We start from the raw sequence: 27,033 nt of genomic DNA, 5'->3' as shown, positions 1-27,033 counted from the left end.
TGGTTATGGTTCAAAGGAAAATAAAATCCACAGACCAGCTCTGCCAAACTGGGATTCCAATGGGTAGGTGTGGTTGCAGAATGGGGTTAAGGCAAAACAGGACATGCAACTTGAAAGTGAATTACTTGTGCAACGATGTAGTTTTTTCTATTTGGTAACCAGAATGTACAGCAACTTCTCTGCTATATACTGAAACTGCATTGACATAAAACAAGGAATTCTCAATAAGTCACACGTGTATTTATTGTGTAATTACACAATGCATGTGAATACCATTAAACTCCATGGTATCTTTGCTATACAAGGACAGGCTCAGGAGAAACAAAAAAGACCCATGCAAAAGTTGTAAATATCCCTCTTTTTGTTTCAGAACTGGTTTGTACATAACCCTTACCAAACCCCCCGACAGGTTTTTGACTTTTCTTTATTGACCCAATCTGGCTTCCGTATTTCACTGCCCTCCCTGACTGGTTGAGCGAGTTTGGAGCATAACCCGGTTTATTTGTGGGATTTCCATCACCCAGAACTGAGTTTTATTTGTTTCATCATCTAATTTCTGTTTCTGTTAGTGATAAACAAGCACTGTATACCTTCAAAACATGGCTAAAACTATAATTTTGATATCATATATGGAACGCATTTGCATCCATAGCTCTGTCTATGAATTTGAGAGTGGTTGTACTTAAGTTTGAATTCTCTGTTGTTTCTTGCTTTCTTTTTTATTCCTTTTTTTGGTAAAGTGTATTGAGGCTTTTGTTAAATGCACTTGAAATAAACTGAAATAAACATTTGATGGTTTACATTTCTCCAGTCCCAGTCCTTGGCTGTCTACCAACACAAGTAACTGGGGTGACCAGACCGAGCCGCAGACTGCAGCTTAAATGTAGTGTCACGCCCTGGCCTTAATATCTTTGTTTTAATTATTATTTTAGTTAGGTCAGGGTGTGACATGGGGAAGTTTGTGTGTTTTTGTATTGTCTAGGGTGTTGTATGGTTTAGAGGGTTAAGGTTTATAGATGGTTTAATGTTGTGTGTAGTTGTCTAGGAAAGTCTATGGTTGCCTGAATGGGTTCCCAATTAGAGACAGCTGGTTTCTGTTGTCTCTGATTGGGAGCCATATTTAAGGTAGCCATAGGCTTTAGCTGTTTGTGGGTAATTGTCTATGTCAGTGTGTAGTGGTCAGTGTCAGCACCATTTTCTGTTTATATAGCTTCACGGTCGTCTGTTTGTTATTTTGTTGGTTTAGTTGTATAGTGTTCGTTTCGTGTTTTTTTCCCTCTTCTTAATAAAGAGAAGATGTATTTTTCACACGCAGCGCCTTGGTCCTCTCTCTCTCCTAAAGACGATCGTGACAGAATTACCCACCAATGCGGGATCAAGCGGCGTGTCAAGCGGCAACAGGATCCACCTACACAGGATTCATGGACATGGGAGGAAATACTGGATGGTAAGGGGCCTTGGGCACAACCGGGAGAATATCGCCTCCCTCGTGAAGAGCTGGAGGCAGCTAAAGCCGAGAGGAGGCGATATGAGGAGGCAGCACGGAAGCAAGGCTGGAAGCCCGTGAGTACAATCCAAAACTTTCTTGGGGGGGGGGGGGGGGGGGGGCCTTAAAGGGAGTGTGGCGAAGTCAGGTAGGAGAGCTGCGCCTACTCCCTGTACTTACCGTGGAGAGCGAGAGTACGGGCAGACACCGTGTTACGCAGTAGAGCGCATGGTGTCTCCTGTATGCGTGCATAGCCCGGTTAGGTACATTCCAGCTCCACGTATCGGCCCGGGCTAGATTGAGCGTTGAGCCGGATGTCATGAAGCACTGGTCACCAGTGCGTCTCAGCTGGTCAGAGTCTGCCGTCTGCACAGCGATGCCTGAACTGCCCGTCTGCCAAGCGCCATCTGAGCCATCAGTCTACCCAGCGCCATCTGAGCCATCAGTCTACCCAGCGCCATCTGAGCCATCCGTCTACCCAGCGCCATCTGAGCCATTCGTCAGACAGGATCTGCCAGAGCCGCCAACCAGACAGGATCTGCCAGAGCCGCCAACCAGACAGGATCTGCCAGAGCCGCCAACCAGACAGGATCTGCCAGAGCCGCCAACCAGACAGGATCTGCCAGAGCCGCCAACCAGACAGGATCTGCCAGAGCCGCCAACCAGACAGGATCTGCCAGAGCCGCCAACCAGCCATGTGCAGCCAGATCCGTCAGCCAGCCATGAGCAGCCAGATCCGTCAGCCAGCCATGAGCAGCCAGATCCGTCAGCCAGCCATGAGCAGCCAGATCCGTCAGCCAGCCATGAGCAGCCAGATCCGTCAGCCAGCCATGAGCAGCCAGATCCGTCAGCCAGCCATGAGCAGCCAGATCCGTCAGCCAGCCATGAGCAGCCAGATCCGTCAGCCAGCCATGAGCAGCCAGATCCGTCAGCCAGCCATGAGCCGTCCAGCCAGGTTCCGCCATAGCCGTCATCCATCCAGGATCCGTTCCTCAGTCCGGAGCTGTCGTCCCTCAGTCCGGGAGCTGCCCCTTATCCTGGTGCTACCCCTTATCCTGGTGCTGCCCCTTAGTCCGGAGCTGCCCCTTAGTCCGGAGCTGCCCCTTAGTCCGGAGCTGCCCCTTAGTCCGGAGCTGCCCCTTATTCCGGAGCTGCCCCTTAGTCCGGAGCTGCCCCTTAGTCCGGAGCTGCCCCTTAGTCCGGAGCTGCCTCTTAGTCCGGAGCTGCCCCTTAGTCCGGAGCTGCCCCTTAGTCCGGAGCTGCCCCTTAGTCCGGAGCTGCCCCTTAGTCCGGAGCTGCCCCTTAGTCCGGAGCTGCCCCTTAATCCAGTGGGGTTAATGTGGAGGGTAGCCATTTGGAGGAAGCTACGGAGGCGGGTAGTGACTGTGGTGGGGTGGGGACCACGACCAGTGCCGGAGCCGCCACCGTGGACGGAAGCCCACCCAGACCCTCCCCTAGACTGTGTGCTGGTGCGCCCGGAGTTCGCACCTTAAGGGGGGGTTATGTCACGCCCTGGCCTTAATATCTTTGTTTTCATTATTATTTTAGTTAGGTCAGGGTGTGACATGGGGAAATTTGTGTGTTTTTGTATTGTCTAGGGTGTTGTATGGTTTAGAGGGTTAAGGTGTATAGATGGTTTAATGTTGTGTGTAGTTGTCTAGGAAAGTCTATGGTTGCCTGAATGGGTTCCCAATTAGAGACAGCTGGTTTCTGTTGTCTCTGATTGGGAGCCATATTTAAGGTAGCCATAGGCTTTAGCTGTTTGTGGGTAATTGTCTATGTCTAAACGTTAGTAGCTTGTGTGTGCACTTTCGTTTTGTAGCTTCATGGTCGTTTGTTGTTTTGTTAGTTTGTAAGTGTTTTGTTTCGTTCGTTTTTTCCTTCTTCAAATAAAAAGATGTTCTTTTCACGCGCTGCGCCTTGGTCCTCACTCAGTCCCTTTGACAATCGTGACATGTAGTGTATAGGGGCAATGTATCACTGCTGGTAAAGGTAGTTTGGAGCACTGCCACGTAACACTGTTTTACATGCACTGTGTCACTGTTTCCTTACGTATTCTTACGTGCAAATACAAGCAATATAGGTATGACCATCAGGGAAGCTTGGAGTATGGTCCCAGTTTTTTATGTATTGTCATAATACTTGAGAACTGTCACGTTGCTATAAAGGGTCGGGAGCCAGGCGCAGTAATGCGTAATAGGGGGTTCTATTTCCCAAATTACAGCGTGCCGTATAAAGGCACGGGGACGAAAACCAAACATCCATGTTACAAAAACACAGGATTGAAACCCAAACAAAAGAGCGAGGAGTACCTCGAATAAATAAATACACATGCGCACAATGATTAACACACGGGACGAGACCCGTAATCATCTGGCAATCCACAAGGGCACGAAAGCCAAAACACACAGCACAGGTACTCACACGCACCAACGGACATTGTAACAATAACCGACCCCAATATGGAAACCACTATATACAAATACTCATCCGTGGGAATAGGGGACAGGTGTGTGTGATGAAAGGGCCAGAAGGATCCGTGACAAGAACTGAGATCTCACCTCTGATTCATCTCTCAGATTGATTTATGTATTCCTATGTTAGTGTGTAGCAATGTTTCCAAGACTATGACTACCTGCAAATACACGCCAACCGCAAGATCTTGGAAAGAGCAGGGAAGCATTAGGTAATACTCCAGGGGTCATCTGAAATATAATACAGGAACCTCTCATACTGAATTCTATTGAGGAAAGAAAGAGACCTTTTGACTGTGAGGAGCATAAGCATTGTGATAAAGGGAGGAAAGATCTACCTGAGACTTCATATCTCGATGCCCTTCTCTCTGCCTTATTAGCAATAGCGTCACCTCAATCATTCCACCCCTCTCTGTAGCAGGGCCATGGTCCAACCCTTCCTCTCTCTGAAGTTTCAACATTACCCACCACTATCTCTGACCCTCAAATACTTTGTGGCGGCAGGTAGCCTAGCAGTTAAGAGCGTTTCACCAATAGCAGAAAGGTTGTTGGTTTGAATCCCCGAGCAGACTAGGTGATACATCTGGTGATGTGCGCTTGAGCATGGCACTTAATGTTAGTTGCTCTTTATGAGCATGTATGCTAAATGACTAAAATATAAAAAGCCTCCCATCCCCCTTTAAGTAATGATGTAATTGGCCCTACTTTGGATTCACCTATCTGTGACTAAAAGCTGGGTCTTCTGCCAGAACAATGTATTAACCTTACTAGTTATTGGCTTGGGGTCACATGGTTCATGTTTATGTCTCATCAGGACTCATCACGTGGACCTTGATCACAGAACCAACTGGATATTTCATGTCCATCCAAGTTACCTCAGGGATTACTTCTAGGAACAGAGAAGCAGGCTTTTTCTAACTATTTTATCTGTTTATGTACTAAGATGGTAGTGATACATATCCTTAGGGACGTCAGAGGGGTGATTCATTCTGTTTCATCTCCCATTGGCTGAAAGAGCATTTGGGTCATTGTTGTCAAAATTGTTATGATTGTTATCAAAATTCTGAAAACATTTTTGTAGTTAAATGGAGATCGTCTCATGAGGTAAGCAGAAAGAAAATAAATTGTGGCCCACACACTCAAATATTCCAACATACTGTATAATGTCACCTTGTTGTGTACAGAAACAGTCAAACACACTGGCTAGTAGTTAGCACAGTAAAGTAGTTATGGTGGATGATAGTGTCAGTGACTTGCAGTCAGGGTAGGCAGGGTAGGTTGTGCCTACCCTGTGATAATCTGTCAGAAAGTCTATGTGTAGCTGGTGTATAGGAGTCAGGCGCAGGACAGCAGATATGAGTAAATAAACATCTTTTACTCAACATATAATAAATGCACTACAAAAACAGAGCCCACAATAACGGACCTTCCTACATAGAAACAATCACTCACAAACAAACATGGGGGAACAGAGGGTTAAATAATGAACAGGTAATTGGGGAATTGAAACCAGGTGTGTAAGACAAAGACAAAACAAATGGAAAATGAAAAGTGGATCGGCGATGGCTAGAAGGCCGGTGACGTCGACCGCCGCCCGAACAAGGAGAGAGCCCAAACAAGTAGAGGGACCGACTTCGGCATTTGACTTTCTTTTTTAAAAATGTAATGTTTTTTCTCAATGATTCTGGTGGTTTTTATACTCAAAATCAACACAGACTGGAATCGAACCAGAGTCTGTAGTGACACCCCAAGCACTGCGAAGCAGTGCCTTAGCCTTCATTTGTTGCATTGAGTGGATTTCATATTTTGCACATGTGTATTGTCTCAGCATGTTGTGTGGGTAAGCCTGGGGTAAGATGTACACAATTGGATGTGTTTACATATTTTGGAGCTCGCATACGTTGAACTGAACAAATCTAAAAAGCAACCTGACAAATGAACACCATACTGCACCTCAAACAATTTTCCAAAATGGATTTCTAAGAAAAACTTGGTCAAATTCAGAGAGGGAGACCAACATCTGCACTCCCTGACCTTCATCATAAGAAGAGACAGAAAGTCTTCAGAATCGGGCAAAGAAACGATGCTGATGGCCTCTGGATATGATACCTGGCAGTCAAGGCATCAACCGGATTAATGCTGTTGGTCTAGGGGGAGATTTTCAGCTAAACTGAGGCACTCTTTTGTGTTTTGCAGAATAAAATAATGAAAATGGGGTTCTGCTGTGCATGTATCAGGGAAACAATGAAAGTTGTGGATGCCCAGGGACAAGAGTTTGACACTTTCTATGATCGGTTTGAGGAGAAATGCACCCCACTAGGCCTGACAGACACAGCAAACCGGAGCAGACAGCTGATGAGAGGAGAGGAATGTTTTACAACATTTTGGACAATATCAGTATTCAAATGAAAGCCTCCTTTGATCATTTTGTCATCCTTGGCCCTCATGCCAATCGAGACTGAGAGCCTTTTCAAACTTAAAAAGAATAAAGAAGACTTCTACAATGTTGTCACTGAGAGGTTTACCCTGAAGGACAGATGAATGGACTTCCTTTACAAGTAAAGGTAGGCTGAAATGCATTTTCCTTAGCAATTTGCAGGTTAGTCTACTGTTAAATGAACATGAGAACAGACAACATCCCTTTGATGCATTTGATTTATCAAGCTAGAATTACGTTTTGATTAGACACATTTTTCAGTCATTTCGATTGTTGATATGGACATTTCGTGAGAACCTTATTTATTATATATGTGTGTAATAATATTTCACATAATATTAATATGTATGTGTGTTTGTTGCACGCGCCACGCACAGTGCATTGGAAGAATTGTAAATCCATTATGAAAGGCTATGGCACAGGTGTCAAACTCATTCCACGGAGGGCCGAGTGTCTGCGGGTTTTCGCTCCTCCCTTATACTTGATTGATGAATTAACATCACTAATTAGTTAGGAACTCCCCACACCTGGTTGTCTAGGGCTTTATTGAAAGGAAAAACCAAAAACCTGCAGACACTAGGCCCTCCGTGGAATGAGTTTGACACCCCTGGGCTATGGGGTTTGCATTGCAAACTACTCAGATTAAATGTGTCCATATATTGGTATTTTAGTGCCACCTATTGGTTGTAACTGTGGACGCTACATCGGTCTATGGATGAGCTGAGTTGAGCAGTGTGTCATTTTGTCGGATGATATGAAATATGCCGCCATCAGAGGCTATCACTTGTGTGTCTTGGTTACATTGGTATTTACATTTGGTAATAATATTTGTCAATTTAGCCTATGTCACTCTGGTTGTTGGAGCCATCTGTTGTTTGGTGAACTTGGCCTTCATCAAGGTTTATTTGTGAGTAAATCTGGCTTTTATATTAGCCAGTGCCTACCCAGCCACTGACCTCATCGCACGTCACTATCCTGTGTCTCATGGTCCTCACATGACTGAAGGACAGGCTCATCTTCTGTATTTGTCATGTGGTTCATTCATATGATCTGTTTGTAGATAAATGAATTTCAACTACACGGAATGTAACTGTACTTTAGGATGAACTGGCTGAGAAAAGCAGGAAGTAGGTCCTGAAAACAGGAGTTGAAAGAAAAAATGCTCAGGAAGGAAACCACAACAGTAAGGAAGTGATAATCAACTATTGCTTAAATTCTCACGAAAGAAGGGGCAAATATCCCTGTATTGCAGATCAGTAAGGACATCACTTTGTTTCATCACCAAACCTGATTGAAATGATTTCATCAATCAGGAGGGATGGAGGTAGATTCAGTTTATTTCAGACGATGGTGAGTATAGTCCCGTGCTTTAGGACATGAAAGGATTAGGACCTGTGCTGCTTCCTGTGTGAGATAGGGTCATACTCTACTAACGCCGTAGAGCATGAACTTCCAGGAGCGAGTGACTGCGTTGATGTTTACAGAGAACGACAGGGTGTTGTACAGCGTCACGCCAAGGTTCTTTGCACTCTGAGAGGGGACACCGTGAAGTTGTCAACCGTGATGGAGAGGCCCTGTAGTGGCCAGGCCTTCCCCGGGAGGAAGAGCAACTCTGTCTTGATGAAGATGAGCTTGAGGTGGTGGGCTGACATCCAAGCTGAGATATCTGCCAGGCATGCAGAATTGTGTGTCGACACCTGGGTGTCGGAAGGGGAAGAGAAATAGTTGAGTATCATCTGCATAGCAGTGATGGGGTAAAATCACTGAGAAAGCCAAGCCAGAAAAAAATGAACATATTACAACCAATCTTTTGTGATAATTGCGTTGTTTGCTCTGTAACCTGTTAGTTCATATACTTTGCGACCGTGATATACAGTAAATTTGGAAAGTATTCAAACCCCTTGATTTTTTTCCACGTTACGACCTTATTCTAAAATGGATTAAATCGTTTTTTTACCTCATCAATCTACACACAATACCCCATAATGACAAAGCAAAAACAGGTTTTTCGAAAATGTTGCAAATGTATTGTATATGTATATGCAAATGTACAAATAAAAAAACTGAAATATCACATTTTCATAAGTATTCAGACCCTTTACTCAGTACTTTGTTGAAGCACCTTTGGCAGAGATTACTGCCTCGAGTCTTCTTGGGTATGACGCTACAAGCTGTTTCATCAGACCAGAGAATCTTATTTCTCATGGTCTGAGAGCCCTTTGAGTGCCTTTTGGCAAACTCCAAACTCCATATGCCTTATAATGAGGAGTGGCTTCCATCTGGCCACACGAGGCCTGATTGGTGAAGTGCTGCAGAGATGGTTGTCCTTCTGGAAGGTTCTCTCATCTCCAAAGAGGAACTCTGGAGCTCTGTCAGAGTGACCAAGGGCCCTTCTCCCCCGATTGCTCAGTTTGGCCGGGCGACCAGCTCTAGGAAGAGTCTTGGTAGTTCCAAACTTCTTCCATTTAAGAATGATGAGGACACTGTGCTCTTGGGGACCTTCAATGCTGCAGACATTTTTTGGTACCCTCCCTGGTGCCTCGACACAATCCTGTCTCTGAGCTCTACGGACAATTCCTTCGACCTTGTCAACTGTGGGACCTTATATAGACAGGTGTGTGCCTTTCCATATCATGTCCAATCAATTGAATTTACCACAGGTGGACTCCAATCAAGTTGTAGAAACATCTCAAGGATGATCAATGGAAACAGGATGCACCTGAGCTCAATTTCAAGTCTCATAGATCTGAATACTTATGTAAATAAGTTATCTGTTTTAATTTTTAATAAATGTGCAAAAATGTCTAAAAACCTGTTTTCGCTTTGTCATTATGGGGTATTGTGTGCAGATTGATGTGGAAAACAATTAATACATTTTAGACTAATGTGGAAAAATGGAAGGGGTCTGAATACTTTCCGAATGCACTGTATAGGCCTAAGGCCGAGACAAAAAGAAGAAACAGTGGCAGAATAAATTCAACCACACCTTTGTTTTAATCACAAAACCGGAGAACAACCTCTGTCCGGTGAAGTGCAGAAAGCATATGATGGGGCTGTCCATGGTTCTGATTTCTTTGTGTGTGTGTGCGCATTCGTGCAAGTAGAAAAAACATGTTGACTCCCCCTACTTGTAGAGAAACGCCAATGCCATCCTCCTCTCTTTCATGTTGACGAAACGGTCTATCACTCTGTCATACAGTACACGCTTTACATTTTTATTGTCCTTGGCTACCTGGCTAAAATGTTTGCTTGCTTGTCTAACTTCCTTTCATGGGCAACGTTAGCTACATATTTTATTTAACTAGGCAATCTGTTAAGAACAAATTCTTATTTACAATGACGCTGGGCCAATTGTGCGGCACCCTATGGGACTCTCAATCACAGCCGGGTGTGATACAGCCTGGAATTGAACCAGGGCCTGTAGTGACACCTCTAGCACTGAGATGCAGTGCCTTAGACCGGTGTGCCACTCGGAAGCCCCCATAGCTACACATTTACACAGATCTTCTCCACGTCACATGGTAGGAGCGGCCTGCCAGGTATTATGCAATCCAATAGTGTGCAGAGCTGGAGACGCCCAGCCCAGACAGAGTGAATAAGTGTGTACAATTGCAGATTTCTATGGAGAGATGACTAGAGGAATAGAAGCTATGACTAATCTGACACCGACAACTTTGTGGCTTCCTGTTTTGAGTTAGCTATCAATCGCTAGTTCCTGCTTGATTCTGTGTACTAGGGGCAACTAAAGCATCACTGCATTCCATAGACAATGGATGATAACATGATAACAGTAAATAGTGGCAGTGGCATACTTAAACTGTAAGTCATTTTGCCGTTTGTTCTAGTAGAATTTGTGTGTTTGACAACAGCTGATAATCAGATAAATTGATGCGATGTACCAAAATGAATAAACACTGGGAATCAAGGCAAATCGCACATTAGATGACACATTCGGAGTGCTATTTTAGAAATTTCGAATACTATAAAACTTTTTTTGTTGCATACTATTTAGTACGCTAGTATTGGTATTCAGACACGACCACTGTCTCCATATCAAGTTTATTTACCATCTATAATATCTAGCATCGACTAATTCACATCACGATAGATATCATTAATATCACAAGAAATCACACACACACAAATACATAGTTTGACGATGTATTCTGTTACCTCATTATAAAATCAAATCTGTTCAGCAAAACAAACAATGCATATGCATAACAGTTACAGTTTTCACAAAATAAATTCAGTTTAGTAACTACCGCACACTTTAAAAAAAAACAATGTTTTAACAGCTTCTTTGGTTCAATCTTGAACTAAGTCTCAATAACAATGTCTGTTGGCTTAACATGGGGGGAGCTGATATGCCCCCCAGTAGGTATTCTCTCCCCCATACCTAAAACTATTATTCTCTGATGTTATCTCAAGGCTGAGACTGTTACCATGTTGGAGCTTTACCATCCTGGACATGAATACAGTGCCCCCTTTCTCTCCGTGATACACGACTTCACTCAGTTTCCTTTGCTGGGTCTTATTTTGAATGCCATTTTTGAACAGAGTCACCTTCCTCTTCCCCTCTCCTCCGGTGTGCCTAGTGAAGGTGACCTGGACATAGAAGTAGTAGAAGCCTTCAGATCTGATGTAGACAGAGTTGTGGCGGAGGACGAGGGAGCAAGAGCCACAGACGGGGACATTATGGTCATTCTCCCAAGATAATGTTCCTTCTCATGAGACAGAAGGAAAGAAAAGAAAAGAGAATAAAATAAAATATTAAAACGCTTTACATCATATAAATGGGTTAATATACACTACATGACCAAAAGTATGCTCGTCAAACATCTCATTCCAAAATCATGGGCATTAATATGGAGTTGGTCTCCCCTTTGCTGCTATAACAGCCTCCACTCTTGTGGGAAGGCTTTCCACTAGATGTTGGAACATTGCTGCGGGGACTTGCTTCCATTCAGCCACAAAAGCATTAGTGAGGTTGGGCACTGATGTTGGGCGATTAGGCCTGGCTCGCAGTTGGCGTTTCAATTCATCCCAAAGGTGTTCAATGGGGTTGAGGTTAGGGCTCTGTGCAGGCCATTCAAGTTCTTCCACACCGATCTTGACAAACCATTTCTGTATGGACCTCGCTTTGTGTACGTGGGCATTGTCATACTGAAACAGGCAGTTTGGAACTCGGAAGTGAGTGTTGCAACCAAGGACAGACTATTTTTTACACGCTACGCGCTTCAGCACTCAGTAGTCCCGTTCTGTGAGCTCGTGAGGCCTACTACTTTGTGGCTGAACCGTTGTTGCTCCTAGACGTTTCCACTTCACAATAACAGCACTTACAGTTGACCGGGGCAGCTCTAGCAGGGCAGAAATGTTGTGAACTGACTTGTTGAAAAGGTGGCATCCTATGATGGTGCCACGTTGAAAGACACTGAGCTCTTCCGTAAGGCCATTCTCCTGTCAATGTTTGTCTATGGGGATTGCATGGCTGTGTGTTCAATTTTATACACCTGCCAGCAACGGTGTGGCTGAAATAGCTTGAATACTTTCCTTTTAAGGGGTGTCCACATACTTTTGTATATATAGTGTATGTTTGTGCATATATTTGAACAGACAGGTGGCAAAATATTGAATAACTATACTTTCAATACCCCTTTAAAACTCTGTATACAGTGCCTTCGGAAAGTACTCAGACCCGTTGACTTTTTCCACATTTTGTTACGTTACAGTCTTATTCATATTATTATTTATTTTTTCAGCAAGCTACTCACAATACCCCATAATGACAAAGCAAAAACAGAAATCTACAAACAGATACCTTATTTACATAAGTATTCAGACCCTTTGTTATGAGACTCGAAATTGAGCTCAGGTGCATCCTGTTTCCATTGATCATCCTTGAGATGTTTCTACAACTTGATTGGAGTCCACCTGTGGTAAATTCCATTGATTGGACATGATTTGGAAAGGCACACACCTGTCTATATAAGGTCTCACAGTTGACCGTGCATGTCAGAGCAAAAATCAAGCCATGAGGTCAAACTAATTGTCCGTACAGCTCAGAGACAGGATTGTGTCGAGGCATAGATCTGAGGAAGGGTACCAAATAATTTTTGCAGCATTTAAGGTTTCCAAGAACACAGTGGCCTCCATCATACTTAAATGGAAGAAGTTTGGAACCACCAAGACTCTTCCTGGCCGCCCGGCCAAAATGAGCAATCAGGGGAGAAGGGCCTTGGTCAGGGATGTGACCAAGAACCCGATGGTCACTCTAACAGAGCTGTAGAGTTCCTCTGTGGAGATGGGAGAACCTTCCAGAAGGACAACCATCTCTGCAGCACTCCACCACATGACAGCCCGCTTGGAGTTTGCCAAAAGGCACCTAAAGATTCTCAGACCATGAGAAACAAGATTCTCTGGTCTGATGAAAACAAGATTGAACTCTTTGGTTTGAATGGCAAGCATCACGTCTGGAAGAAACCTGGCACCATTCCTACGATGAAGCATGGGGGTGGCAGCATCATGCTGTGGGGATGTTTTTCAGCGGCAGGGACTGCAAGACCAGTCAGGATCGAGGAAAAGATGAATGGAGCAAAGTACAGAGAGATCCTTGATGAAAACCTGCTCAAGAGTGCTCAGGACCTCAGACTGGGGTGAAGGTTCACCTTCCAACAGGACAACGACCCTAAGCACACAGCCAAGACAACTCAAGAGTGGCTTCGGGACAAGTCTCTGAATGTCCAGCCAGAGCCCGGACTTGAACCCGATCAAACATCTCTGGAGAGACCTGAAAATAGCTGTGCATCAACGCTCCCCATCCAACCTGACAGAGCTTGAGAGGATCTGCAGAGAAGGATGCACACACCCCGATTGTACAGCTACCATTTTAACCTTACATTAACACAAACTCCCCAAATGCAGGTGTGCCAAGATTAAAGCGTCATACCCAGAAGACTCAATGCTGTAATCGTTGCAAAAGGTGCTTAAACAAAGTACTGAGTAAAGCGTCTGAATACTTATGTAAATGTGATATTATTTCCCCCAAAAATATTTTTGCATTGTCATTATGGGGTATTGTGTGTTGATTGATGGGGGGGAAACAATGTAATACATTTTAGAATAAGGCTGTAACGTAAGAAAATGTGAGAAAAAATCAAGGGGTCTGAATACTTTCCAAAGGCAAGGTACGTTGCAAAATTATAACGTATTTTCACAGACAGTAATTGTAGCATTGTGTTGGGGTTAGTGGATGCCCACATCTAAGCAGTTACAGTAGATGGGTTGATTGTGGGTCTTAAACCCCACTTCATAAAGGAGCAGACAGGGGACACAGAGCATGATGAGGGAAAAATTGGTGGAACTAAATCTACCTCATTCTGACCCTGATTGTACAGCTACCATTTTAACCTTACATTAATACACCTACCCTCACAATAGTTTAATGAATTGATTGAATATTTGCATAATGTTTTCAATGCATAAATATAATTTTCTGATTAATAAAGAAGCATAACATCTTGTTGATTAGAGACATACAATTACGTTGGACTGTGTAGTAATATGTTCTGCTCTTGGTGAGTAAGCATGTTATACTGTATATCTTGGCCCTCCCACCCCTACGTGAGGGCAGCTCCCGCTCCAAGCTCTTCTATGTCCTAGCACCCCAATTGTGGAACCAACTCTCCCTTGAAGCTAGGTCAGGAGAGTACCTGCCCATCTTCCCGAAAACATCTGAAATCCTACCTCTTCAAACAGTATCTTAAATAATCCTCCTCCAAACAGACAAATAACGGTGCAGTACAACAGTGATGTGCAGAACGGCATCTCGGAACGCACAACTCGTCGATCCTTGTCACAGATGGGCTATTGCAGCAAATGACAACACCGGGTTCCACTCCTGTCAGCTAAAAACAAGAAGTTGCTCCAGTGGGCACACGATCACCAACACTTGACAACTGAGGAGTGGAAAAACATTGCCTGGTACATGACAGCGAGTTCAGTTTACTTGAGTGGCCTGGTCAGTCCCCAGACCTCAACCCAATAGAGCATCTTTGGGATGAGATGGAACAGGCTGTTCGCAGCATGAATGTACCACCGTCCAATCTGCAGCAACTGCGTGATACCATCGCGTCAGCATGGACCAACATCCCTGTGGAACGTTTCCGACACCTTGTAGAATGCCCCGACTAATTCAGGCTGTTCTGGAAGCAAAGGGGGGTCCAACCCGGTACTATATGGTGTACCTAATAAACTGACCGGTGAGTGTATTTTACAGACACATTCTCCATTGTATCATATAAATATTAGGTGTATCACAACCTAGGTGTCAAATGTGTTAAATCAGTTGTACAACCTGAGTGTGTACAGGGCCCTTGTCTTGTTTAGACAGACTGCAGAAGCTCCAATGTTAAGTCATGCATTCCGTGAACTTAGGCTGTAAAAAGCAAACTGCAACAAGCATGGAATGTTAGGCCCAAAAGATCATACCTATAAACTAGGAAAGGAAGTGTTTAGCTTACCCATGGTCAGCTGGATATATGAGAGACAGGGAGCTGGAAAGCAAAAAAAGCCCATTAATTTTCCTGTTTTGATCTATCTTGTAACGTTTACGTGTTACTCTCTGCTTGTGCAATCTTATAATGCCATCTTTCTCCAGAAAATGCACCATTGACCTGAATTCTATTGCACACAATGTATTGTTTAAACATTAGACATTCAGTGATAATCAGAAATGGAAATAGCAATGCTTTACTTACCCTTTGATGAATTCAATTGAGCCAGAAAACTGCCGTCTGAAAAATATAAATAATATTTCAAGTCATTGTCATATATATATATTATATATATATATATATATATTTTTTTAAATCCCAGCCCCTGTCCCCGCAGGAGGCCTTTGGCCTTTTGGTAGGTCGTCATTGTAAATAAGAATTTGTTCTTAACTGACTTGCTTATTTAAAAAAAATATATAATAATAATACTGTTGTAGAATGTCTAATATGGGATAGGAAATATATAACAGTGCCTTGGTCAATATAATGACATACAGAACAGAAAAAACTATTAATGTCAGTATGTGTAACCCAGTACAACTTACTTGTAGGGTGCTGGTTTTCCTCCTTTGATTCAGGTAAATTACTCTTGGAGAGAGAAATTACATAGTGACACCTTGAGATCACCATCAGTCTACCCTTATGTATGATCATCATCATATCTGAGTCTAGCCATCACTGATGATAATTGGACATACCTTGTCAGGTGAGCTTATTTGCACTGTTGTGAGAACTGCGACCATAATCCCCATTGCGACTGTGAGAAACCCGCACCACACATGGAGCAGCAGGTATCTGGAGGTGTGCTGTTGGCTCTTCATCCTCTGAAAAACACACACGTACCACAAACCACTGAGAGCCGTCCCAATTCACTCCCTTCCACTTCCCATCGGCCCTGATCCTGATCTAATCCTAAATGTGCAGATCTGAAGGGTCTAGAATAGATATAAGCAGGCGGGTTGTGGATCTTCCACCATAGGCTACTGTTTGAGTCTGAGCACCTCAACATTAGTCAATAGGCTGCCCTCTGAATAACATTTAGTTTAGATTTTACCCCACTGACCAACTAAATGCCATGCTTAAAGAATGTGATCATAAGGAGATTATCTTCATGGGCGAATTCAATGTAAAACTGGGGAAACAAAACATGTAGGAAAAAACTCACAGATTATTTCAACCTGGCTCAAATAATACAAGGTCCAACCAGAGTAACACAGTCATCCCAGACTCAAATTGATCTGGTGTTTACTAACAGACCTGATCGAATAATTAAGTCCAGTAACTTACTAACTGGCATATCTGACCACAATGTAACATTGGTGGTTAGAAAGATCACTAAAAAGAGATTTAAGAACCATTTTAATGTGTAACAGTACAATAAAAAATACAGAAACATGAGCAGAGAAACTACGATGTAGCTATAAGTCAAATGGACTAGTCTGATCTGTTAAGCAATGAAGACCCAGAGTCTGGATATAGAACATTTCTGTCAGCTATTGACAACGTGGATACCTCTTTCAACGTAAGCCAAGACAGAAAACCTCTCTACCATGGCTCAACGAGGACCTCTGGAGGCAGATGAGAGAACGTGATATTTCCTTGAAAAAAGCACTGAAGTCTGGTAAGAATGATGGCAGATGTATATTTGCATCACTGAGAAATAAGGCAATTAAGAATATAAAAAAAGCTGTGTACTTTCTTAGAGTGATCAATGAAACAAAAGAAAATGGCAAAGTGATTTGGGAAAATCTCAACAAACTAACAGGGAGAGGAGCTGAAAAGTCCAAAAAACATCCTGAATTAAAGGTTAATGGGATTCTAATTCAAGACTCCAATTTCATATCCACCACCTTTAACAATGTTTTTGTTGACTCTGTCAGGGAACTGGCTCAAAGATGTTCAACCAAGACCACAGTTCTCACTCCCATAGATAATAATAAACCAATATTCAGAAATCCTGAAATCCCAGCATCAGCAGTGGACAGTATTATTAGCTTCTTCAGGAGCTCTAGAACAAAATATGTATTTGGTCTAGACACTGTATTCCTGAAAAGACAAAAATTCTCTGATTGCCCCTATTGTACATCTAGTGAATCTGTCCATCAAATATGGGCTCTTCCCCAATGCTTGGAAGTCTGCTGCAGTGATACCTATTTTAAAATCTGGTGATCCAACACTGGTGGAAAATTACCGACCTATAAGCATCCTTCCAGTGCTATCAAAAGTAGCTGAAAGATGGGTGATCATCTGACTGATCACCTCATTCAGGGGAACTCCATACATCAAATGCAATTTGGATTCAGAAATAACCATTCCACCGAAACAGACAATTGTTATTTTCTGGAGTGCATTAAATCTAAACTGGACATAGGTGGTGATGCAGGCAAGAATTATCGACAAGACTGTTTGTATGTACTTCTCTAATAAATCCATTGATTCTTCCCAACGAGCTGTTCTTGTTAATGGGGAGAATCTGAAAGCTGTGTCTAACTTCAGGTATCTTGGTGTCATTTTGGACTCCAACTTGACATTTAAGAAACATTTACATTTTTTACATTTTTGTCATTTAGCAGACGCTCTTATCCAGAGCGACTTACAGTAGAGTGCATACATTTTACATACTGAGACAAGGATATCCCTACCGGCCAAACCCTCCCTAACCCGGACGACGCTATGCCAATTGTGCGTCGCCCCACGGACCTCCCGGTTGCGGCCGGCTGCGACAGAGCCTGGGCGCGAACCCAGAGACTCTGGTGGCACAGCTAGCACTGCGATGCAGTGCCCTAGACCACTGCGCCACCCGGGAGGTTACATGTGAAGAAGGTGGTTAACACAGTCAAGTTTGGATTGTCCAACTTTAGGTTTATAAGACCTTTCCTTCCTCTGGAGGCCGCCAAACTATATATGCATGCTATGATGTTCTCACATCTGAGACATTGCCTCACATGCTGGTCACAAACAGGAGCTACTATTCTGAAACCAATTGAATCACTCTACAAACACTTAAGATTTTTGATAACAAACAGTTACCACCATTGTTATATCATTTACAAACAGAATTGATTTAGTCTGGATAGCTGTAAACAATATTGGAGTTTAGCCCATTTGGGAAGAAAAAGTATGTGAACCCTATAGAATTACCTGGATTTCTGCATAAATTGGCCATAAAATTGTATCTGATCTTGATCTACGTCACAACAATAGACAAACGCAGTCTGCTTAAACTAATAACACACAAACAATCATAATTTTCCATCTCTTTATTGATCACACCGTTTAAATATTCACAGTGCAGGTTGGAAAAAGTATGTGAACATTTGGATTTAATAACTGGTAGACCCTCCTTTGGCATCAATAACCTCAAACAAACGTTTTCTGTAGTTGCGGATCAGACCTGCACAATGGTCAGGAGGAATTTTGGACCATTCCTCTTTACAAAACTGTTTCAGTTCCACAATATTCTTGGGATGTCTGGTGTGAACTGCTCTCTTGAGGTCATGCCACAGCATCTCAATCAGGTTGAGGTCAGGACTGACTAGGCCACTTTAGAAGGCGTATTTTCTTCTGTTTAAGCCATTCTGTTGTTGATTTACATCTGTCTAATGGGTTGTTGTCCTGTTGCATCACCTAACTTCTGTTGAGCTTCAATTGGTGGACAGATAGCCTTACATTCTCCTGCAAAATGTCTTGATAAGCTTGGGAATTCATTTTTCTGTCGATGATAGCAAGCTGTCCAGGCCATGAGGCAGCAAAGCAGCCCCAAACCATGATGCTCCCTCCACCATGGTTTACAATTGGGATGAGGTTTTGATGTTGGTGTGCTGTGCCTTTTCATTCTCCACACATAGTGTTGTGTGTTCCTTCCGAACAACACAACTTTAGTTTCATCTGCCCACAGAGTATTTTGCCAGTAGCGCTGCGGAACTTCAGAAGTGCCGCAATGTTTATTTTTTGACAGCAGTGGCTTCTTCCATGGTGTCCTCCCATGAACACCATTCTTGTTGAGTGTTTTACATATTGTAGACTTGTCAGCAACGATGTTAGCATCTTCCAAAGATTTCTGTAAGTCTTTAGCTGACACTCTAGGATTGTTCTTATCCTCATTGAGCGTTTTGCGCTGTGCTCTTGCAGTCATCTTTGCAGGACGGCCACTCCTAGGGAGAGTAGCAACAGTGCTGAACTTTCTCCATTTATAGACAATTTGTCTTACTGTGGACTGATGAACATCAAGGCCCTTAGAGATACTTTTGTAACCATTTCCTGCTTTATGCAAGTCAACAAATCATAATCTTAGGTCTTCTGAGATCTCTTTTGTTTGAGGCATGGTTCACATCAGGCAATGCTTCTTGTGAATAGCAAAAATGTTTTTTTATAGGGCAAGGCAGCTCTAAGCTCTAACGAGCATCTCCAATCTCGTCTCATTGATTGGACTCCAGGTTAGCTGACTCCTGACTACAATTAGCTTTTGGAAGTCATTAGCCTAGGGGTTCACATACTTTTTCCAACCTACACTGTGAATGTTTAAATTATGCATTCAATACAGACACGAAAAATACAATAATTTGTGTGTTATTAGTTTAAGTACACTGTGTTTGTCTATTGTTGTGACTTAGATGAAGATCAGATCAAATTTTATGTAAAATTTATGCAGAAATCCAGGTAATTCCAAAGAGTTCACATACTTTTTCTTGTAGATGCAAGCCTAGAGCTGCCGCTTTCAAGGCGCTAGAACGGACGCTTTCAAGGAACGGGACTCTAACCAGGAAGCTTATTAGAAATCCCGCTACGCCCTCCGACGAACCATCAAACAGGCAAAGTGTCAATACAGGACTAAGATCGTGTCGTACTACACCTGCTCTGACGCTCGTCGGATGTCGCAGGGCCTGCAAACCATTAGACTACAAAGGGAAGCACAGCCGAGAGCTGCCCAGTGACACGAGCCTACCAAACGAGCAAAACTACTTCTATGCTCGCTTCGAGGCAAATAACACTGAAACATGCATGAGAGCACCAGCTATACCGGAAGACTGTGTGATCCCGCTCTCCGCAGCCGATGTGAGTAAGACCTTTAGACAGGTCAACATTCACAAGGCCAGAGGGCCAGACGGATTACCAGGACGTGTACTGCGAGCATGCGCTGACCAACTAGCAAGTGTCTTCACTGACATTTTCAACCTCTCTTCGTCCGAGTCTGTAATACCTACATGTTTTAAGCAGACCACCACAGGCACGACTCATTCAATTTGCCGATGACACAACAGTGGTAGGCCTGATCACCGACAACAACGAGACAGCCTATAGGGAGGAGGTCAGAGACCTGGCCGTGTGGTGCCAGGACAACAACCTCTCCCTCAATGTGATCAAGACTAAGGAGATGATTGTGGACTACAGGAAAAAGAGGACCGAGCACGCCCCCATTCTCATCGACTGGGCTGCAGTGGAGCAGGTTGAGAGCTTCAAGTTCCTTGGCGTGTACACATCACCAACAAACGAATATGGTCCAAGCACACCATGACAGTCGTGAAGCGGGCACGACAAAACCTATTCCCCCTCAGGAGACTGAAAAGATTTGGGATGGGTCCTCAGATCCTCAAAAGGTTCTACAGCTGCACCATCGAGAGCATCCTGACTGGTTGCATCACTGCCTGGTATGGCAACTGCTCGGCCTCCAACCGCAAGGCACTAAAGAGGGTAGTGCGAATGACCCAGTACATCACTGGGGCCAAGCTTCCTGCCATCCAGAACCTCTATACCAGGCGGTGTCAGAGGAAGGCCCTGAAAATTGTCAAAGACTCCAGCCACCCTAGCCATAGACTGTTCTCTCTGCTACCACACAGCAAGCGGTAACCGGAGCGCCAATTCTAGGTCCAAGAGGCTTCTAAACAGCTTCTACCCCCAATCCATAAGATTCCTGAACATCTAGTCAAATGTCAACCCATACTATTCACATTGCCCCCCTTCCTCCCCTCTCCACACCACTGCCACTCTCTGTTGTCATCTATGCATAGTCACTTTAATTAACTCTACCTACATGTACATACTACCTCAACTAACCAGTGCACATTGACTCTGTACCGGCACCCCCCTGTATACATTGCTATTTTTTACTGCTAAAATAATGTATTTAATTTTTACTCAAATTTGATTTGATTTGAAGCATTGTCTTTAAGTTCCTACATGGTCTTGCCCCTTCACCCCTATGCCGGCATATCATGCTCAAGGAAAGCCCCTCCAGGATAACAGGGCAGTAACTAGAGGGGATTGCTTTGTCCCTTTTCGACACAGTAAAATCGGTCAATCGGCCTTCTCTGTTAGAGCTACAATATACTGGAATGCAATGCACATGGACTTGAGAAGCTGCACTGATTATTGTACTTTTACATTTGAATTGAAAACATGGCTAAAAATCTATCCAAACCTGTACACATGAGTTATCTGTGGTTCCTCATATGTAAGACGACAGCTGATGACAGTGTTGTTGTTGTCGTTAGAATGATATATTATTGGATGTAATGTATTGTGTATGTATTTTGTATTGTTTTAGTGTGTATGTGTATTGTGACTGTGTAATTGTCCTTAGCTGTCCTGGGACTATGGGTGCAAACGATCTTTTGGCTAACCCCGGCACATTTACATGGATGTTGCATTATAGTAATATTGATGTTGATTAATGTGCATTGTCCCCTATAAATAAATAAAACAAACAAACTGGGATTTCACCTATACAGGTTATTCCCCTCTTGAACTACAATGCTGCCCTATGTGCAGTAGGGTTTGCTACTTGTATTGGCTTAAACAATAACATCAGTGGCTGTAAATGTGAAATCTAAACTCACTACCAGAGAAATACAATGAAATAATTTGTAGTAAACATGCAGAGAGTGGTATGTACTGTGAGACTGTGATAAGACATTACGGCTGTCACGCAGTGTACTTTCCGGTATGTTCAGAAGGACATGATTGCAATAGTCAAGATAATAACAATAATAATTTGGGGGGTGCTTATATTTGTCCTGTTACACACTTGTACAAGATACAAGTAGTTGTGAAGGTATGCATAGTGAGTGAGAGAACGTTCTGGCAAGGATCAATTTGACTGCATTACCTGTCATATGGTATAGGACATGAGACTGGGTCCATTCTATTAGAGTCTCATTATTGAAAATACCACTAAATATTCATACAACATCCACCGTTTTTGGACCAAATATAACTGTAGAGCCATTAGACTATTACTGTGTGATGATAAATCAGACATTACTGTTATCACCAAGTGATTTTACATTGTGTCACATTTTCCTCATTGAAACATCCTATAATTAAGTCTAAGATTAGGAATTTCACATTATGAAAAAGTATTGCAAATACAATGGTCCACTGTCCACAATTCTGTGTTACTACAATTTACATATACATCATTAATAAATGAGTAGCTTGATATGAATAAAATGAAACACAATGACCAGGATCTCAACTCACCTAGCGTGTCTTGTAGTGTCCTTGTACAAACAAATCGGTCTGCTGCATACCATGCTGCATTTCAGAGACATGTTCTTTAGACAGGGTTTCCCCCCTTTTTCACTTGAGTTGAGGCTCGATGCGATGGAGTTTTTTCTTCACTGTGAGTTGTGGTTGGAAAGAAAGGAGGGAGTGAAAGCAAAGCATCACCTCAAAGTCTAGGTTGACTTTGGTCACATTGACCCTGGGACTGGTAAATTAGCAACTGATGAGGTCATATTCTTCTATGAAAATGTATTTTAGCCTGGTCCAAGATCTGTTTATGCTTATGCCTACTCCATTATCAAGCCAGGCATGACAATTCCATAAGGAGTTGGCAAAAGAGCCAGGCTATGATTTATTTGATTTCCCTTCTGCGTTTATAACATGTTTTCTTGTTATGACAACAAAAAAATAATTTTAATAATCAATAAACCCAGGTATTTTATCTATTATTTTATGAAATACTGTAGATAAAGTACAGTTGTAAAGTAACTTTTAAAATGAACGAAACCTTTCATCCATACTGGCCCATTGTAGAAGTGCTCAGAAAGTGACTTCTTAGACCTGAATGCCAAAACATTAAAGAGATAGAGGTGCTCAAAATTGACATATTTTTTATACCCCACAATAATGAGACATCCATGTCTTCATCACTGGAAATGACAAATGGTTGAGATTGATATCATTTAAAAGCTTACAAACAGGGGTGTCAAACTATTCAATAATTTATTGGAAATTTGGGGGGTATAACATTTGTCATTTTATAACCGTATATGTCAATTATCTAAAAACGTGTCAACTCCGATTTTTATCATATTCAGATGTTGTAGCTTAGACCCTACTTTACTTAATCTGAGGTTGTTGTGTTGTGCCCACCATCGGTGGAGACACAACATGCTCTTGAATACAGGGTGGGTGTCATGTTTTGGCTGATAAATTTACTAAAATGGGAATAAAATTGAAATTTTAACCTTCAAATGGTACCAAAGAGATGGTCGAAAGTCCACACACTAGAAAATGTTGACTTTAAATTAAAATCAAATTTTATTTGTCACATATGCCGAATACAACAGTGAAATGTTTACTTACAAGCCCTTAACGAACAATGCAGTTTAAAGAAAAATACAATAAATAAATAAATTAAAGTAACAAATAATTAAAGAGCAGCAGTAAAAATAACAATAGCGAGGCTATATACAGGGGGTACCGGTACAGAGTCAATGTGCGGGGGCACCGGTTAGTTGAGGTAATTGAGGTATTAAAGTGACTATGCAGCAGCGTAAAAGGAAGGTGGGGGGGAGAGAACAGAGAGAACAGTCTATAACTAGGGTTGCTGGAGTCTTATTATTATTATTTTTAAATGTAACCCCTTTTTCTCCCCAATTTCATGGTATCCAATTGGAAGTTACAGTCCTGTCCCATCGCTGCAACTCCCGTACGGACTCAGGAGAGGCGAAGGTTGAGAGCTGTGCATCCTCTGAAACACAACCCAACCAAGCAGCACTGCTTCTTGACACAATGCCTACTTAGCCTGGAAGCCAGCCGCACCAATGTGTCGGTGGAAACACCGTACATCTGGCGACTGTGTCAGCGTGTACTTCGCCCGGTCCGCCACAGGAGTCGCTAGTGCGCGATAGGACAAGGACATCCCTGCCGGCCAAACTCTCCCCTAACCCGGACAGCGCTAAGCCAATTGTGCGCCGCCCCATGGGTCTCCCGGTCGCGTCCGGCTGCGACAGAGCCTGGACTCTCTAGTGGCACAGCTTAGAACACTGCGTCACTCGGGAGGCCCAAGTTTCTGGAGTCTTTGACAATTTTTAGGGCCTTCCTCTGACACTGGTATAGAGGTCCTGGATGGCAGGAAGCTTGGCCCCAGTGATGTACTGGGCCGTACACACTACCCTCGGTAGTGTCTTGCGGTCGGAGGCCGAGCAGTTGCCATACAAGGCAGTGATGCAACCCATCAGGATGCTCTCGATGGTGCAGCTGTAGAAACTTTTGAGGATCTAAGGACCCATGTCAAATCTTTTCAGTCTCCTTAGGAGGAATAGGCTTTGTCATGCCCTCTTCACAACTGTCTTGGTGTGCTTGGACCATGATAGTTTGTTGGTGATGTGGACGCCAAGGAACTTGAAGCTATCAACCTGCTCCACTACAGCCCAGTCGATGAGAATGGGGGCGTGCTCGGTCCTCCTATTCTTGTAGTCCACAATCATCTCCTTTGTCTTGAATGGGAATATCTGTTTTTTAAATGATACTGTCAATCTTCCATAGGAAACCTATTGAAATCATAGAAATATAGATAATAGAATAGATATTTAAGTTTACATTCAACAGTGGGTGGACCCGTGACCATCTTTGTGGTAGTAATTAGAAGTAAAAATGTAAATTCAATTAAAATGTCAATGGCATACCAGCTAAATTGCAGTGGTCTGAAAGGATAGTTCCATTCAATGAATTATATATGATTGAAATGACACCCACCCTGTATTCAAGAGCATGCTTTGTCTCAACTGATGGCGAGCACAACACAAGAACGTCAAACGTTTGAGTTTGAATGCATAAACTCGGATTCTTTTCCCATATGTTGTAGCTTAGACCCTATTTTACATCATCTAGATTTTACGGTGATGAAGACATGGATGTCTCATAGTATGGTATGCAAAGCGGGTCAACTGAGCACTTTTATCTCCTGAATGTTTTGGCATTCAGGTCCAAAAAGTCTCTTTCTGACCATGGGCAAACATGCATGAAAAGTTTTGTTTAAATCAAAAGGGATGCTGTCAAAAAGTGATTGAATTCAAATGGATTTACCCTAAGAAAAATACTTTGAAGCACTACTTGAAGCCTTTTACTGCAGTGGGCTAAATCAGGGTTACACAGGGTGTTCTTGGTAGTCTTAAACAAATCTACTTTGAAACCAAAGTATACACCTCACACACAGTGGTTATGAGCTTTAAGAAAAGAAGACACCTGTACCATGTCAGATATAGTTTAAATGTATTACATTTTGAGTTTGCATCCCAATATTACACTTTATAAGCATCACAGTACACTGAAAAGTTAAAAAAAAAAACTGTGACATAGAAACATTGGATTTTCAGTGTTTAAAAATAATGATTTTACAACTTTTACTTTTACTCCACTAACATTCCTAAAGAAAATATGTACTTTTTACTCCCATACATTTTCCCTGACACCCAAAAGTACTTGTTACATTTTGGATGCGGGGCAGGAAAGCGATGGAGCGATTACAGAGCGATTACAGAGCGATTACAGAGCGATTACAGAGCGATTACAGAGCGATTACAGAGCGATTACAGAGCGATATCAGTGACAACAGAAACTGTATTTGAATTCAATACTTTTTTATTTGCATTAAGATATTGAATTTAAATGCAATATTTTTACATTTGCAATGCACAACTGTAATCATTGAACTAATAACTTGAACATGTATTTCATGATTTGAAAATTATTTGAATGAATATTGCATTCAGTTTTAAAATTCTATTACAATTTAATTGAATATTCTAATTCAATATTTATATATTCTGTTTCAATGTGGTGGATATTGCATTCATTGTCTGCGTATCAAGTTTACAAACTATCATTTCAAGTTTATCATCATTTCACATATTCAACATCTCAGATGCATTTAGATTCAGTTTTCAAATTCAGTTCACTTTCACATATACTTGAGTCATTTTCTATTAAGGTATCTTTACTTTTACTCAAGTATGACAGTACGGGCAAAGAGAAGGTGACAAAACCACTATCATCTCTGTAGCGAGGAACTATAGGCTAGTAAGGCTAAAGATGAGTAAGGCACAACATTGACAGATGTGGGCGGCATGTGTTTTCCCATACATATTTATAGGTGTCAGCGAGTTCGAAGGGCACAAAAACATGACAGGGAGTTTTCTTCATGGTTTCATACACCAGCTGGCAGCCACTGTGACTCAATCTGACTTTACATACATAGGGTATGGGAATAGCCATAGGGTATGGGAATAGCCATAGGGTATGGGAATAGCCATAGGGTATGGGAAAGCAGATGCGTGAAGTTGAACACTGTTGATTTCATAAACAAGACTGAAAGTAACTTTTAGAAAGTGTAGAGAAAGCGAAAGAGAGAGAGAGAGAGAGAGAGAGAGAGAGAAGAGAGAGATGAGAGAGAGAGAGAGAGAGAGAGAGAGAGAGAGAGAGAGAGACGAGAGAGAGAGAGCGAGAGATGAGAGAGAGACGAAGAGAGAGAGAGCGATCGAGAGGAGAGAGAAGAGAGAGAGTGAGAAGAGAGAGGAGAGGAGAGATATGAGAGAGGTGAGAGAGGTGAGAGAGAGGAGAGAGAGAGGAGAGAGACGATGAGAGAGAGAGAGAGAGAGGAGAGAGAGGAGAGAGAGACTGAGGGGGAGAGACCGACGAGGAGAGAGACAGCAGGAGAGAGAGAGCAGAGAGAGAGACAGAGAGAGAGACAGAGACGAGAGACAGAGACGAGAGACAGAGACGAGACAGAGACCAGAGACAGAGACAGAGACAGAGACAGAGACAGAGACAGAGACAGAGACAGAGACAGAGACA

At 42.7% G+C, this 27,033-nt stretch overlaps 1 protein-coding gene across 1 annotated transcript; it reads right to left on the bottom strand.

Annotated features, from left to right (window-relative positions):
- Nucleotides 1-10,455: 10,455 nt before the first annotated feature.
- Nucleotides 10,456-26,610, bottom strand: LOC129837639 (uncharacterized). The gene is made up of 6 exons (XM_055903954.1): nt 22,432-26,610; nt 15,651-15,776; nt 15,498-15,540; nt 15,157-15,192; nt 14,920-14,952; nt 10,456-11,121 (listed from the first exon to the last, which is right to left on the bottom strand). Exons 2-6 carry the CDS (start codon nt 15,771-15,773, stop codon nt 10,745-10,747), a joined length of 612 nt encoding a protein of 203 aa, XP_055759929.1. The 5' UTR covers nt 15,774-15,776; nt 22,432-26,610; the 3' UTR covers nt 10,456-10,744.
- Nucleotides 26,611-27,033: the final 423 nt, after the last annotated feature.

The sequence above is a fragment of the Salvelinus fontinalis genome, chromosome 38, assembly GCF_029448725.1.
Source record: "Salvelinus fontinalis isolate EN_2023a chromosome 38, ASM2944872v1, whole genome shotgun sequence".
In the NCBI taxonomy this organism is placed as follows: domain Eukaryota; kingdom Metazoa; phylum Chordata; class Actinopteri; order Salmoniformes; family Salmonidae; genus Salvelinus; species Salvelinus fontinalis.
This window is presented reverse-complemented; position numbering and strand designations above follow the sequence as displayed.

Excerpts from the sequence above, each read along its gene's own strand:
- LOC129837639 (XM_055903954.1), bottom strand. The coding sequence starts at position 15,773 with ATGAAGAGCCAACAGCACACCTCCAGATACCTGCTGCTCCATGTGTGG. Across the intron at positions 15,541-15,650 it reads AAATAAGCTCACCTGACAAG|AGTAATTTACCTGAATCAAA; the intron begins GTATGTCCAATT and ends TCTCTCTCCAAG. Across the intron at positions 15,193-15,497 it reads GGAAAACCAGCACCCTACAA|ACGGCAGTTTTCTGGCTCAA; the intron begins GTAAGTTGTACT and ends TATATTTTTCAG.